Below are 16,006 nucleotides of genomic sequence, written 5' to 3'. Positions count from 1 at the left end.
GTGTAATGTATTCCAGTTTTGCTAAATATATATGTTTAAATTTGCATATAGCTAAAAGAATGGGAGGTTATACCTCAAAATATAGACACTGGTTGTTCTTTTATTTGGTGATTATGAATGATTTCGATTTTTCTCCCATTTTCTACAATGAAATTAGAATAAGAATTAGTTTTGTAAATAGACTTTAGAAACTCCTGAACGTGTTATTTTGAAAAAGGCGGCAAAAGCAAACATGTATAGCCAAAACCTACTTGATGTTATTACAAACACACACAGACACACACATAGCAAAAGAAGTTGATACCACAGTGACCACTGTGCCATGAGCATTGGGCTGAAGTCCTTGAGTGCCTGTTTGAGCATAGGTCCATTCCTCTACCTTTTGGACACCGGCCTTGGGTACTGATGCTATTTTCAGTTGGGCTTTAGCATGTAGACTTCAGAGGCAGAGTGCCTGGGATTGAATACTGGCTCTGCTATTACTCATTGTTTGATCTTGGACAAGTTACTTAATAGGGCCTGAGTTTTCCCAACTATGGAATGACACCTAATAGTGTGTTGTTAGGATTAGATGAGTTAAATTCAATAACATGCCTAGAGCAATGCCTGGCACTTAGTAAGTGGTCAGTTATAGTTGTTGGGATTATTATTATTCCTATCATTAGAGTTATTTTCCCTCTAAACTCTCTCTTCCTCTCCCTCCCCTAAAGTTAGCTGGGAATTCCAAAACTTTACGAGTGAAGTCATACTTCTTATTCACCTTTGCCAAACAGGTCAGTGGTCAGTATATTGTATACTAATTCTTTCTAGTAAAATTTAGTAGCAACCACACTTTATTTTATAAGAATTTTTATGTTTTTATGGTGTGATTTCTGCCCAGAAATGGTATATTGTGGTTATGATGGGGGTCCCCAAGACCACCCCCAAGTTCACTGCTTTGCTATCTTAGTGGACTTACAGGACTCAGCATATGACTACTCATGATTCTGATTTATTACAGTGAAAGGGTACAGAGCAGAATCAGCAAAGGGAAGAGGTGCATGGAGTAAAAGTCCAGAAGAAACCAGGCATGAGCTTATAAGAGTCTCTGGAGTCACAGGGGATATGGTTAATTTCTCAGCAATGAGTTATGATGACACATGTGAAATGTCTACCAAGGAAGCTCATTAGAGATTCAGTGCTCAGGGTTGGTACTGAGTGAGGGCTCTTCAGGTAGGCACCCTCCACCCAGCATGCACCAAATTCTCAGACTCCCAGAAAGGAAGAAGGTATCCACCATAAACCACATTGTTTGCAGCATTTAGACACAATGAGCTGTTCTTATCAGGGACTGATAGCAATCCTCCTGAAATCTTAAGTTCTCAGATGCCAACAATTGGCCAACCTTGCAAGCAGATCTTTCTAAGGATAGCAGTCTCAGGCCTGCTGTGTTTAACTTTTTTCTCAACAGAGATATATTATAAAAATGTATTTTACCTAAGACATTCATATCAGTAAATCTATAAATCTTAAAAACAGCTTTATTGAATTATATAATACTCCATAAAATTTACCCATTTAAAGTAAAAAGTGCAGTTATTTTTAGTAAATTTATAGAGTTGTGCAATCATTGGCACAGTCTTAATTTTAGAACATTTTCATTGTCCTGAAAAGAAACCCCATTTCCATGAGCAGTCATTTCCATTCCTGTCTGTCCCCCTGTCTCCCTCTTAGCCCCATCCCAGGAAACCACTAATTTATTTTTTGTCTTTGTTGAACAGATCTATACATTTAATGTATTTTTACCTTTATTTCATTTCTGCTATTAATGGCTTTTGCAAGACAGTAGTTCAAAAATTATTCAAGAATATTTCTCTTTCAGTGTGTTTGAGAGTCAGAGTTTGAGTCTATCTGGTAGTCTCTAAGTCTAAAGCCCTTACAAGCAGCAGTCGTCATCAGAATTGTCATTATATGAATTTGTGATAGTTAAAGAAGTAATTCATTATATAGGCTCTTGTCTTTGCATACTTCATTCTGACCATTTAAAAAATATACTATACAGTTGGTTGAGGCTTCCCAATGAGAATTTTGATACTTAACCATTTAGTTCTTTCATGGTATCTTTTTGCTGTAAGATGGATAAAGATTCGTGTAGAAAATTGGATGAGGTTGGCAGAGGTAGCTACACTAGTGCCATTGGGAGATAGAGAGGCAAAAAGTGTGTTATGTATTGTTATGTATTGTTATGTCCCTTTGATAGGGAAAGGACAAAAAGTATTACTTTATAATAAATGGCTATTTTTTCAAAAAATTCTCTAATGTGGGTATAATATTCAAAGATAAGTAAAATGTACATTTACAAATTATATTTTTAAATTACCGTAATTCTTTAAGATTGTAAAAAATGTTAAGTCAAAGGTGCTTGTGTATTTTTAAATCATTATTTTGATTGAAATCTAGTTTCTCCCACAATTGAGTTAGTAGACAAGCTGTACTATACCCACTCCAGTATTCTTGCCTGGGAAATCCCACAGACAGAGGAGCCTGGCGGGGTAGGGTCACATAGAGCCAGACACGACTGAGCAACCAACACACACTATAAACTGAGAACTACTTTATTATGTAGCTAAAACAGAACTTCATCTCCATGAGTTAAGTAGGTATTGACTAACACTGTTTACTTAAATGTCCAAATCTGTGCAAACAGTTACGCTTTTGAAATACTAGTTTCATTTTAATGTTAATCCATGTTTATAATTTAAAAGATATTTTTGGGCATCAGGAATGAATCTATCATATAACTTATTTTCAGAGACAAAGCCCCAGAACTTACTGTTGCTTCTCTGCTTGTCTTATAGGTGATTTTACAGCGAGATGCTGCTCTCCATAGGGATGCTCATGCTGTCGGCCACACAAGTCTATACCATCTTGACTGTCCAGCTCTTTGCATTCTTAAACCTCCTGCCTGTAGAAGCAGACATTTTAGCAGTAAGTAAATTTAAACAGTAAAATTTATTCATGTCTAAAAACATCCCTTAAAGAAAGTTTTTTTTTTAAGTTCTAAATGATAGAGTGAATAATGAAATAATGAAATCTTAAAAAGTGTTTACCTACAAACATGTAAGTTCGTACACATATTTGTTACTTGCGAGTGTAAGTGCTCGTTTCTTAGTTGGTTGATCTCTAACATAAGATCTCATGTACAATAAGTACCTGATAAATATTGCTTGTGAGAGTGTTTGCGCTCTCTTTTGAGTGCTGGTGCCCACATTGATTTACATGCTATGTGTTTACATAGAATCTTGCTGTTTTTTCTTGCTCACTAGTGTATCTGTAATGACTTTGATAGTGATATTTTAAAAAATTGTACAAATGGCCATAAATGTTTTTAACTTAATGTTAATGAGTCCAGAGGAGAAGCCTAACGATTTTGTCTTTGATGGTGGGTAGAAAAATTTTTAGAGAAGAAGGCTGCTCATCAAAATCTTTTAGTCCTTTCTGAGCTACTGTCTCACTGTCCTCTGTACTAGGGAGTGTATATACTTACTATTTCTCATTTCTGTGAAGCTAGAAAAAGAAGAATTAACTGTATCTGTACATGTGATATGTTTGTGTGGGTACACCTATACTCTTGGTACTATGCTAAGGATTTATTGGTTTTTCTTTCTGGGTGCAAGCGGTTTGCTTATTAATATTAGGTAAGAAACAGAAGGGCCAAAATTGTTGCTGACCAAACTTTATTGTGGTCCTCAGCCATGCTTCTTCCTACTGTGGCACTTGTGGAAGGGCCTAGAATCACTGCAGAACTTCAGAGAGCCAGGCTGGTTTCCATACCTTTTTTCCCTTCTGTTTTTCTGACATCTGCCACTCCTTGTCTTTCTTTCTTTTTCACCTGAGGTAGAATTGTTAATTGCTCAGTGGTGTCCAATTCTTTGTGACCCTGTGGGCTGTAGCCCACCAGGTTCCTCAGTTCATGGGATTCTCCAGGAAAGAATACTGGAGTGGATTGCCAGGGGATCTTCTCAACCCAGGGCTCGAACTGGGGTCTCCTGCATTGTAGGCAGATTCTTTTTTTTTTTCCTTAACCTGAAGTGAATTGTTCACCTATTCTATGGTTCAGCTATGTGAAGGGTTAAATGATTTTCAGTGGATTGCTCTGTGAATATGACTGGCTATGTGATATGGATCAAAATACTTGGTCATTCTAAATGCCTCCATTTTTAATTTTTTTAATTAATGTTATGTTTTAATTAATGTTTAAAATTAATTAATATTAATTAGTATTAATGGAGTGTTATAATGATTAAATAAACTGTTTAGAATAGTATCTACACATAGTAAATGTTTTATCTTTTTATCTTCATTATAATTATCATTCTCATCATCTTTCACTCACTCCCTTGGTTTTATGTGACTGTTTAAGTTGTATGTAAAAATATGTATTTATTTATTTATTTAGCTGTGCCAAATCTTAGTTGCCATTTGTGGGAGGGAGCTTTCATTGCAGTATATGGGATCTAGTTTCGCAACCAGGGATGGAACCTGTGCCCCCTGCATTGGAAGCATGGATTCTTAACCGCTGGACAACCAGAGAAGTCCCTTAAATAGTATTTTTTAATTTAGATACAGCACAAAATATTAGAGAAGACCAAGCAGTCCTTGCCAGCAGTGCTGCCTGTGCCTCAGGCAGGTTAGTGTGGAATGTATGTTGATGTCTTCTAGTGAAGGAACTGTTCAGCATGAGAGCTACTTAAATCTGGTCTTTATATTGACATTAACGATAGAGGCTGACAGGAATGCAGAGATAGCTGGTGGGGAGTCGGTTGTGGGGTTATGTGTCTAGGCAAAAAGGGGAACTAAAAATTGAGGCAGAGGAACCAGATGTGGTAACACAGTCATTCAGAGGAAGGGAGTTAAAAGGTTGAAAACATTAGCTCTTTCTTTTAAGTGAATAAGAACATCACTATAATCTGTATCTGTAATAATAAAATTTAAATAAGTTGGAAATCAGGTTGATTCTGGCTCCATTTTGGACAGGTATTAGAATGTTGCTTTTGAAAAGCTATAGTCAGTGTTAAGTCATGCTGTTTGTATGCCAGATGATTTTGTTTTTGGCAGTTAAACTCTCCCACTTGACTGTTAATTTGCTGGCAACAGTTTTGTCCAACTAGTTGGTAAGTTCTGAGAGGATATGGGGGGCTTCCCTCATGGCTCAGTGGGTAAAGAATCTGCCTGCAGTGCAGGAGACAGAGGAGACGCGGGTTCAAGCCAAGGTCAGGAGGGTCCTCAGGAGGAGGAAATGGCAACCCACTCCAGAATCCTGCCTAAAAAATCCCATAGACAGAGGAGCCTGGCAGGCTACAGTCCAAAGGGTCGCAAAGAGCTGGACACAACTGAGACTAACACACACACAGGATACGAGATGCTACTGTATCGTGTATTGCTGACTGGTCAGTAAGTGCCCCAGGTCACGGGTACCTGGAAGACAGGACTCTGTCTTACTAAACTTTATGTTTCTGGTACCTGGTAAGAGTCACACAGTAGGAGTTCACTAAATATTTGAGTTGATTAATAGTTTTTTCCTTGGAGATTTCCTTCTTCTATATTTTCTTTTAATAGCATTTATTCCTTGGAACTCTAGATTATTGTTGTTTTTATTAGCCATTCATTCTCTTTTCTTTAACCCAAAAGGAAATATGAAGTTATTAATTATGTAAGTTTATATCTAGAAACGTGGAGCTTTAGAACTGGCAGGGGCCTTATACTTTAGAGACAACCAGATGAATGTTGAATATTCCGAGGTCCGTAGGCTACAGTGACTAGTTAGCTTCAAGCTGGACCATGATCTTGTTGAGAAGTAGTATTCATCTTCTGTATTTCAGAGAGTCAAACAACCCAATTTTGTTTATTTCCAATCTGCCCTTTGATTCTGTCGTAGAGATTTGTTAGAGACATTTCATTGCTTGGTAGGTGTCCAGGGGTCAATGGGCAGAGTTGGGAGAGAAGCCCCTAGTGCTTTGTAATGTGGATGGATTGGATCCTACAGAAAGGTAAGTTCAGAGCTCCAGCGATGGAATTACAGTCTGGGCTGAATTCCACTTCTACCACTCTGTGACTCCATGTCCTTAAGTGATATAACATCTCTTAAATTTCACTTTACTTATGAAAATGAGATTGGAGAAGAGACAGTATAGGGCAGTGGGTTAAAAGCCAGGAATCTGAGGCCAGACTCCCTGGATTAGAATCCTGGTTCTTCTTATTTACGAGAGCAAGTTATTTTCAAGCAGGGTATTTTATTCTATAGTCAGTCTGTAAAATTAGACTGATGATAATAATAGATGACTTTATAGTATTGTCCTAAAGATTAAATAGGTGAATACCTGAATAAATGTTTAGCATGATGTCTTAAATGTTCCATAATTGTTAGCCATTTGTTGCTTTTTAAATTGAATTAAAATACACTGATGCTGGGAAAGATTGAAAGCAAAAGGAGAAAGGAGTAGCAGAGGATGGGGTGGTTAGATAGCATCACCGACTCAATGGATATGAATCTGAGCAACTCTGGGAGATGGTGGAGGACAGAGGAGCCTTGCATGCTGCAGTCCATGGGGTCACAAAGAGTCAGACACAACTTGGCGAGTGAACAACAGAATTGAATTAAATTTCTGTTAGGGCTGCTGTCAAGGAGAACTAGTTAGGAAGAGACTTTTTCAAAATAAGGAGATTAAAACTAAAGCACAGTAATCATTGAGCCTGAGATTCCAGAGAGGAATAATTTTACTTCTATTTTAACAGTGAGTGTGTTTTAATTTCATGAGCAGCAGTGGCCCCCTTGCTCCCCACTGTACTAAAAAAGTAAAGCACTTTTGTACTAAAGATTTTTCTGTTTGTCTTGTTCATGATAGAAACTTTTTTTTTTTTTTAAACAATGTGATTGTAAAAAGCAATGTGAGCAAAGTAACATTTGCTTTCCTGAGGAAAGGCAAAGCAATTTCAAAATGACTCTCACTCACTAACAAAACTTGGATTCCAAGTCCCAGTATTACAAGTACTATAGTTCAAGCTAGATATTTTATTTCTGAAATTCTAGCCAAAAGCATGAAACTCCTCAGTAATAGGAAGTTATAAAAGAGTACTTTAGCACAGCTGTAGGTTTTTCATTTCCTAATCTTAAAAGTACACTTTAGAAAAAGTACTGCCTGTACACATCTATCTTTTTCTTTGTGTTGATCTAGATCTATTTCCTTAAATAGAGGCCAAGTGTGTTTGGCCTTGGAGGAGTTAAATGGCTGTCTCAAGCTCAAAGCTGATCAAAATTTAATCAAATCAATTAAAGAAGGATGTTTTAATTAAGAGATTAAATGATACATTGTGATAATGGAGGTAAAAGCACTTTGTTGACTAAAGCACTTTGTAAACCATAAAGGGAAGTCACTCAGTCATGTCAGACTCTTTGCAGCCTCATGGACTGTAGCCTATCAGGCTCCTTGGTCCATGGTACTTTGCAGGCAAGAGTACTGGAGTGGGTTGCCATTTCCTTCTTCATATGTAAACCATAAAGTACTCTGCAAATATGAATTGTTTTTAAAATAAGAATTTACTCTGAAGCATTGCTGGCTTTCAAGTATACTTCCAGGCTGATTATCCCAGAGGTAACAGAATAGATAGGTTCAGTGATCAAATTTGGATAGTTGAGTTACAATTTATTGAATTTATTACAAACATACAGTGAGAAGCATAGATAAAAGATGGGTATGTTAATACACAGGATAGGGTGAAGAGTCACACTACCCGAATCCTGTGTTTCCTGTTATTAGTTTGTCCAGTCTCTATGCTGGGCTTCCCTGATAGCTCAGTGGTAAACAATCTGCCTGCTAATGCAGGGGACGAGGGTTTGATCCCTGAGTTGGGAAGATCCCCTTGAGAAGGAAATGGTAACCCATTCTAGTATTCTTTCCTGGGAAGTCCCATGGACAGAAGGAGCCTAACGGGTTGCAAGCCGTGGGATCACAAAGCATCTGACACCACTTAGCGACTGAACAGTAACAAGTCTGTATGCTGCCTCCACTTTCCCTGGTGACAGTATGTTTACGGTATAGTTGAGGATGAACAAGGGGACTTAACAGATGGAAAGTGTCTGGATCCAGTGTTTGCTTGCTCTGGTGGAGAGACCTGAGGTATTTACATCTGAATGCAGCTGTAATTTGCTGTTAACCTGCAGAGCTGTTGATCCACCTGTCTCTGGCAAATGACACATGAGGCTAGAATGAGGATCCCCGGTGGGTGTTTGATTTAAGGACAGCAGTCTGGATGTGTGATCTAATCCATGTTGTGAATATTTAAGATTTGCATCATCCTTCTGTCTTGCGCTGTCTATACATAGCACTCTTGCTTTGTTCCATCCTTTTAATCTATATTCAAACTGATTGTGTTCACTTTTTTCTGTCTTTGGCCTACAGTTTACTGACAGCTACCTTAACTTCTGTTTCACTGTGTAAATTTCACCTATGTTTCAAAAGTTACTTGTTTACCATTTTTGTTTAGTTTCATGTCTTCCTTGTTTCTTTTGTTTTCCTTAAAGCACATTGAACACAGCATCTTAAATAATACAGTAAGCTCACTTTACAATTATCATTACTGTTATCTTTCATTATAAAAGTATAGCAGATCCTTGTTTTGTTCTCTTTTGGTGGAGGACTGAAATATTGTAGAATAGAAATCTGTATCTATAAGGAACGGGGTGGGGGTAGTTATTAAAGAGATTGAATACCTTCAGCTTTCTATGTGTATGTATTTCATTGAATTTAGATCTTTCATTTTCAGTCCTGGACAAAAGTGTTCAGATTACTTAAAAAATGGCAGTCTTAAAAGGATGGTTTGATACTCCTTCTTTCTCTGGGGAAAAGGCATCTTTCAAAGCTAGATCCAGAAATCCAGTAAATCGCTTGCTTTATATCTAGACCCTTATAATATAGAGAAAATAAAATGGAATTCTTACTGGAAAATAATCTGTCTAGAAAATTCCTTGCTAGGGAATTGTCTATGGGGAAAAAGTGAGGAAAACAGTAGGTAGTTAAATGTTAACAGAATTATTGCTTCTGTTTAATAATAATTACATGAAATCAGAATCCAATTGAAACAGTTGTATATGTAGTAAATTTTATCAATATATTCCTTTCTTAGTGGATATGCATTTACAAAGTTGAATTGTGATAAGCTGTGATAGTAAATCAGAATCGTGGAAATGACAATTTAAATAATTTAACAGACTTTTTGTTTTTAATGTTATGTGTACATTGGTTGTAACCTGATTGTTTTTAATTTTATATTTAGTATAATTTTGAAAATGCATCTCAGACATTTGATGACCTTCCAGCAAGGTTTGGTTATAGACTTCCAGCTGAAGGTTTAAAGGTAAGAAAATAGTAATATATGATTAAAATTACAGGATATTTAATAAAGTTATCTTTATTGCTCTTTGTTTGTTTAAAGGATGAAAATATTTCTTACTGTTACTTATAAAACCTATATGTATTCATTCATAAAGGGCTCAGACTATTGATAAGGTATGAAAAAGAAAGTGAAAATTACTTGTGATTGTATTTTATTATTCTGAACTAGCTGCTATTAGCATTTGGCATTTGCTATTTCAGATCTGTTCTTCTAGAATATGTGCTGTGTGTTTGTTGAGATATATGTACGAATATTTGTGCATATATATTTATGTACATATAATGAACCTATGTTTAATACTAATAGAAATATGTCACTTGGTTACCTGCCATTTTTAATTAATTGTAAACTGGAACATCTTTTCATGCTAATAGACAAGGATCTGCCTTTTAGTTTGCTGTGACTGCATGGTTTTGCAATATCATGAAATACTATGGATTTTTGAATAATTTTGTTTAATTTTTTTACTGTGGATATTTAGCTTGTCCAATTTTTGCTAATGCACTTTTCCCATTTTTAAATTAAAATGTCCATTCGTATTGCTATGTAAGAATGTATATTGAAAGTATTAATCTGTTATTTGCCTTATATGCCTCAGATCGTTGTCCTTCATCTTTTAACTTTAAAGTTTCAGAAGTTATATTTGTGTATTATAGTTGCATATTATTATCTTCTCTTCTACCTCTGGAGTCATGCTTAAAAAAATCCTTCTGTGCTCCAATATAAGGTTTTTATGTTATGTAAGTGAGAATACATGAAATTGTGTATATATGTACCACAGAATGTTTTCAGTTTGTTCTAATTTTTTTTAATTCCGTAGTTAAGTGCCATAAAAATGTTATTCTCAACTAGGATACCAGGCATCTCTGGGTAGGATGTACCAGTTTTTAAGTTTTTCAAAGATTTTAAATTATTAAAAAATCCCAGTATTATACAACTGTTTGTCATTGTAAAAATATTTAAACAGAAAAGAGGTATGTAGAGGAAAAAGGAAAAAGCTTTGCTGTACCCTCTTCCTCACCTATACATATTTCTTCTTTAGAGTTCATCATCAGGTTGTTATGTGCTCTCATAGTCTTCAGATCCTTTTCTAAATACGTAGTGTTTTTTAGTTCATACATTTATGAACTTGTAAAGTTCATAAGTGGTTATCATTATGTATATGAAAGGTTTCTTAATTTTTATAAGGAAACCCATTCTAGCTAATTTATCCAGAAAGGAATTTATGAAGGGATAGAGATGTTGAGAGTATCGTAGCCTGGAGAAGCAGTTTCCAGACTGTTTCAGCAATAAAACCCGGAAGCACCTCGTAGAACTGCCATGATAAAAGATTGATGGCAGCCACTGACCACCAGAGAAAAGCACAGAACCTTGTCTCTGACCAAGAAGCTTCTGTGGTCTTAAAACAATCTGCCTCTATGTCTACTCAAGCTCATCAAAGAGATACCCTTTGCCAAACTGTTTCCTCAAATCTATCACCTGGATTTTTCTAATTGACAGACTCTAGACCACACAGTCTAGAAAAGCTATGCAGACGCTTTAACCTCTGAGCCACCAGGGAAGCCCATGACAAACTTAGACAGCATATTAAAAAGCAGAGACATTACTTTGCCGATGAAGGTCCGTCTAGTCAAAGCTATGGTTTTTCCAGTAGTCGTATATGGATGTGAGAGTCGGACCATAAAGAAACCTGAGTGCTGAAGAATTGATGCTTTTGAATTGCAGGAAATTCAAACCAGGTTTGAATATCAAACCAGATATTCAAGGAAATCAGTCCCAAATATTCACTGGAAGGACTGATGCTGAAGCTGAAACTCCAATACTTTGGCCACCTAATGTGAAGAACTGACTTGTTAGAAAAGACCGTGATGGTGGAAAAGATTGAAGGCAGAAGGAGAAGGGGACGACAGAGGATGAGATGGTTGGATGGCATCACCAATTCAATGGACATTAGTTTGAGCAAGCTCCGGGAGTTGGTGATAGACAGGAAAGCCTAGCGTGTTGCAGTTCATGGGGTCACAAAGAGTTGGACCCAACTGAGCGACTGAACTGAGATCACACAGTTACTAGCTTTATTAATACTTTAGTGAAATACCTGGCTGTGAGGGAGGCTGGATAATATAGTTGTTGTTATTGTTATTTTTGTTGTTTTGGTCTACTTCGGGAAGGTAGGATCATAGTGTGGAAACAGTGGTTTCAAAAAATTTGGGCACTATGAAAGAAAGGTATCCACTATAGTATTCACATTTGATTCCCCCACCTCCCCATATTAGCATTATGTCTTAGAGATCTTTGCGCAGCCTTGCTTGGTGTTTTGGTGTTTTGTAACATGAATGACCATGCATATTCTATTAATAAATATTCAGATATTTTGGTTTCTTATCTAAAGCCAGTTATTTTGCTAAGATAGAGGTTTGGACGTGTAATAAATGAGTGCATGGGTATTTATATATAAAATTTTCTTAGATGCACTAAATTACTTTTCTAAAAAGCTGTATTGATGGGTATGAGAATATCCATTTTCCTACACCCTTGCCAATCCTGGATATTATCAGTCTTTTAAACTTTTGCCAATGTGATGGGCAAAAGAATTATCTTGTTTTAATTTGTATTTCTCTGATTATCAGCGATTTTGAGTTGGCAGCCTTTCTTCCATTCCACATAAAGGGTCCAACCATCCCTTTTCACTGAAGAACCTTTCTGCTTAGTAAGCTTGTTTTAAAGAGTTTCATTAACTCCTGATAACCATAGTCTTATTGTAGCTCTTCTGTGCTATCGCAAATTTTGTTGTTTAGTCAGTAAGTTATGTCCGACTCTTTGCGACCCCGTGGATTATAGCCTTCCAGGCTCCTCTGTGCATGGGATTTCCCAGGCAAGAATATTGGAGTGGGTTGTCATTTTCTTCTCCAGGGGAGCTTCCAGACCTAGGGGCTGAACCAGAGTCTCCTGCTTTAGCAGGTGGATTCTTTACCACTGAACCACCTGGGAAGCTCATTGTATATTTAGTTTACATTTAAAAGGTACTTTGACAACTGTTGTTTATTCACTGCCTGGGGAAAAAAAATAGTGTTAAATATCTGCCTGCTTTTACCCTGTAATTATAGGGCAAGCCCAATAGGTGAAATACAGTGATAGTAAAGAGAGTATTCTAACAAATTGCAAATTGTTGGATCATTATAGATAGCTTTTATAATTGCATGACTGGCTTGCCATTGCCCAGAATCAGAATTCACAAATGCTAGCCTACTTCTTATTGTTTACAAGGAGGACTTGACTATAAAGTGGACATGGCTCACAGTAGTGTAATGTCTATAAAACTGATTAAACAGATGTGTTAAAAATATAACCAAGTTAATTTAAAAATATTGTATGGTTATAGCATTAAGAGACATAGCTGAGAAATATTATTACTTTTGAGCTTTGTCCAGAGTGTTTGGTTGGGATAGTTTTTGTAGGCTTATGTTCTGTAGAATCTGTATATTTTATAATAGTATAAAATATTAGTATAAAACATAGTAAAAAATTCTGTAGAATCTATAGATTTTATAATAGTATCACTCAATTCCACCATTTATAAAAGATTAGATATATATGATATAACATATCAATTGAAATTGCTTGATTCAATTTACATATGCTAATAAGGAACAAAATTGGCTAATTAGCTTAATTAGCCAATTAAGCTAATAGGAACAAAAGAAAATTTTAGCTTTAATGTAAAAATGTGAATCTTACAAGAATTAAAATATGTCTTGTTAGTGTTGTTGAAGTTTTAAAAGAAAGATTTGATATTTTTACCTGGGGGAAACTCTTTGTTTTTGGTTATATATTTTAGCCAATTGGTTATATATTTTAGCCAGTACCTTTAACAGAAAACCTTTTTTTTTTGAGACCTTATTGGCTGTGCCTCAGATCCAAAAGGAAGATGTATGACATCAGTATGTTCCTTTAAGTCTAAATACATTATAAGAGACCTGATAATGACATATTGTATGGTGTGTTTATTGTCCAGAGTTAGATCCTCACAAGAAGTTCCTTACTGAGAGTCCCCGTTAGACACTGCAGAAAGTCTTTAACCTCTCAGTTTGGTGTTGTAATTCCATTCTCTCTCCTGCCTCACTAAAATAAAAACTTACAAGTAAGTGTTACTCTTTTGCCATATTCTTGCCAAGACTTATTATCAGAATTAAAGGATTGTCAACTTGATGGGGTATAAAGTGCTATCATACTGCTTTTACTTGGGATTTCTTGAATAATTAGTGATAGCAAGCATTAGTGAGATGTGCATGTATGTGTGCTAAGTCACTTCAGTCATGTCTGACTCTTTGCGACTCTATGGACTGTAGCCCACCAGGCTCCTCTGTCTATGGATTCTCTAGACAAGAATACTGGAGTGGGTCGCCATGCCCTCCTCTAGAAGGTCTTCCTGACCCAGGGATTGAACCCACATCTCTTACGTCTACCTGCACGTAGCATTACGTAATTATTAGTGAGATATAGCATTATTGGTCAAGCAGGCTTCTGGTTTGTCTGTTTTTTAACCCATTTTTGTATTGGTTTATAAATTTTTAATTTTTATTGACTTTTAGGAGTCCAGACATTAATCTTTTAGTTCAGTTTAGTCCAGTCGCTCAGTTGTGTCTGACTCTTTGCGACCCCATGGACTGCAGCACTCCAGGCTTCCCTGTCCATCACCAACTCCCAAAGCTTGCTCAAACTCATGTCCATTGAGTTGGTGATGCCATCCAGGCATCTCATCCTCTGTCATTTCCTTCTCCTCCTGCCCCCAATCCCTCCCAGCATCAGAGTCTTTTCCAATGAGTCAACTCTTCGCATGAGGTGGCCAAAGTACTGGAGTTTCAGCTTTAGTATCATTCCTTCCACAGAAATCCCAGGGCTGATCCTCCTTCAGAATGGACTGGTTGGATCTCCTTGCAGTCCAAGGGACTCTCAAGCATCTTCTCCAACACCTCAGTTCAAAAGCATCAATTCTTTGGCGCTCAGCTTTCTTAATCTTTTAGTTATATTGCCTTATAAATATTTTCTTCTTTGTGCTTTTTAACTTAAAATTGTCTTTTAAAATTATGCCTAAGTTTAAATTAATGTAGACATCTTTTTTGATGTTTTGAGTTTTCTATATCTTAAGTAATCCTTCCCTACCCTGAGGTCTTGAAATATTTTTCTCAGTTTACTGCAAAATTTGTAAATTTTTCCCATGCCCTTCACTCCATGCTTGGGAGGTCTTTAATCTGCTCAGGATTATTTTATTGTATAGTGTAAAATAGGCCCCTATTTTTACCTTTTTGAAAGAATACCCAACTACTGAAGCATCATTATTGCATAGTCAAGATTTTATCATGTAGATTAGTAATGCTAGCAGAGTTTCTGATTAGATTCTCTGTATATTATCAGTATCATTGGAATAATTCAGTTATACACCAAAGGCCAGTCTCAGGGGGATCAAACTTTTCTAGGTTTCTTGTTTCTTTGCTTTTAAGAAGTGCCTTGACAAGTAGAGGGAATAATAATGATTATTAAAAATTCAAATCAAGATTATCTCTGAAAGGTAAGCCTAGTATTTGGGGTTTCTGGAGATCCAACCAGTCCATTCTGAAGGAGATCAGCCCTGGGTGCTCTTTGGAGGGCATGATGCTAAAGCTGAAGCTCCAGTACTTTGGCCACCTCATGCAAAGAGTTGACTCATAGGAAAAGACTCTGATGCTGGGAGGGATTGGGGGCAGGAGGAGAAGGGGACGACAGAGGATGAGATGGCTGGATGGCATCACCGACTTGATGGACATGAGTTTGAGTGAACTCTGGGAGTTGGTGATGGACAGGGAGGCCTGGCGTGCTGCGGTTCATAGGGTGGCAAAGAGTCAGACTCAACTGAGTGAACTGAACTGAACTGAGCTGAGTATTCCTGTCAATGGCAGATCTTGTTTTCAGCAAAACGCCCTTTGGGCTGGATTTACCATGATCGTTTTTTGTGTGTTTTTTTTGACATATACTTATTTATTTGGCTGCATGAGGTCTTAGTTGAGAGAGATGAACTCTTAGTTAAAGTATGTCGGATCTAGTGCCCTAGCCAGGAATCGAACCAGGGCCCCCAGCACTGGGAGCACAGAGTCTCAGTCACTGGACCACCAGGGAAATCTGGTACCATGATGTTTGTATACAGTGTTTTTGTAACCTGGTACTCAGCCTAAGTTCTTCATGTGAATGAGAAGACAGAGAGGATAAAGATGTTGGCAGGCAGATTCGTCCTTGACTGCCTTTCCTCATACATAAACAGACAAAGGTACAAATAAAAAGGATTTCCTCTTAAAATGAGTTTTTTCTTTTCTGATCGTTATTCTTAAATTAGTGCCTTATAGCATCATTACCAGTTAATTTTTCGCAAACTGTACTATTCTTTGAAAATAAATTTACTAGTTAATTTTAGGATTATTTTATAAGAAGTCATTTTGTTTAATGTAAAGATGAGATTAGAAGAGAGTGGGTGTTTTTTTTTTTTTTGCTGTGAAGGAAAATGCAAATATGGCAAGGAAATGTGTGGTTGTGTGTGAGACTTCCT

The 16,006-nt window shown here is 36.7% G+C and overlaps 1 protein-coding gene across 2 annotated transcripts in view; it reads left to right on the top strand.

Annotated features, from left to right (window-relative positions):
- The window catches only part of RNF13 (ring finger protein 13), a 120,364-nt gene that overhangs the window by 21,287 nt on the left and 83,071 nt on the right, over positions 1-16,006 (top strand). For both annotated transcript variants that reach the window (XM_070374778.1, XM_005906287.2), the window contains exons 2-3: positions 2,838-2,967; positions 9,313-9,393. In XM_070374778.1, coding sequence (XP_070230879.1) covers positions 2,854-2,967; positions 9,313-9,393 — 195 coding nt within the window. In that variant the 5' untranslated portion in view covers positions 2,838-2,853. The remainder of the gene's footprint in view (positions 1-2,837; positions 2,968-9,312; positions 9,394-16,006) is intronic.

The sequence above is a fragment of the Bos mutus genome, chromosome 1 (assembly GCF_027580195.1).
Source record: "Bos mutus isolate GX-2022 chromosome 1, NWIPB_WYAK_1.1, whole genome shotgun sequence".
NCBI classification, from domain to species: domain Eukaryota; kingdom Metazoa; phylum Chordata; class Mammalia; order Artiodactyla; family Bovidae; genus Bos; species Bos mutus.
The sequence above is the reverse complement of the archived record's forward strand: the minus strand, read 5'-3'. Positions and strand labels throughout refer to the sequence as shown.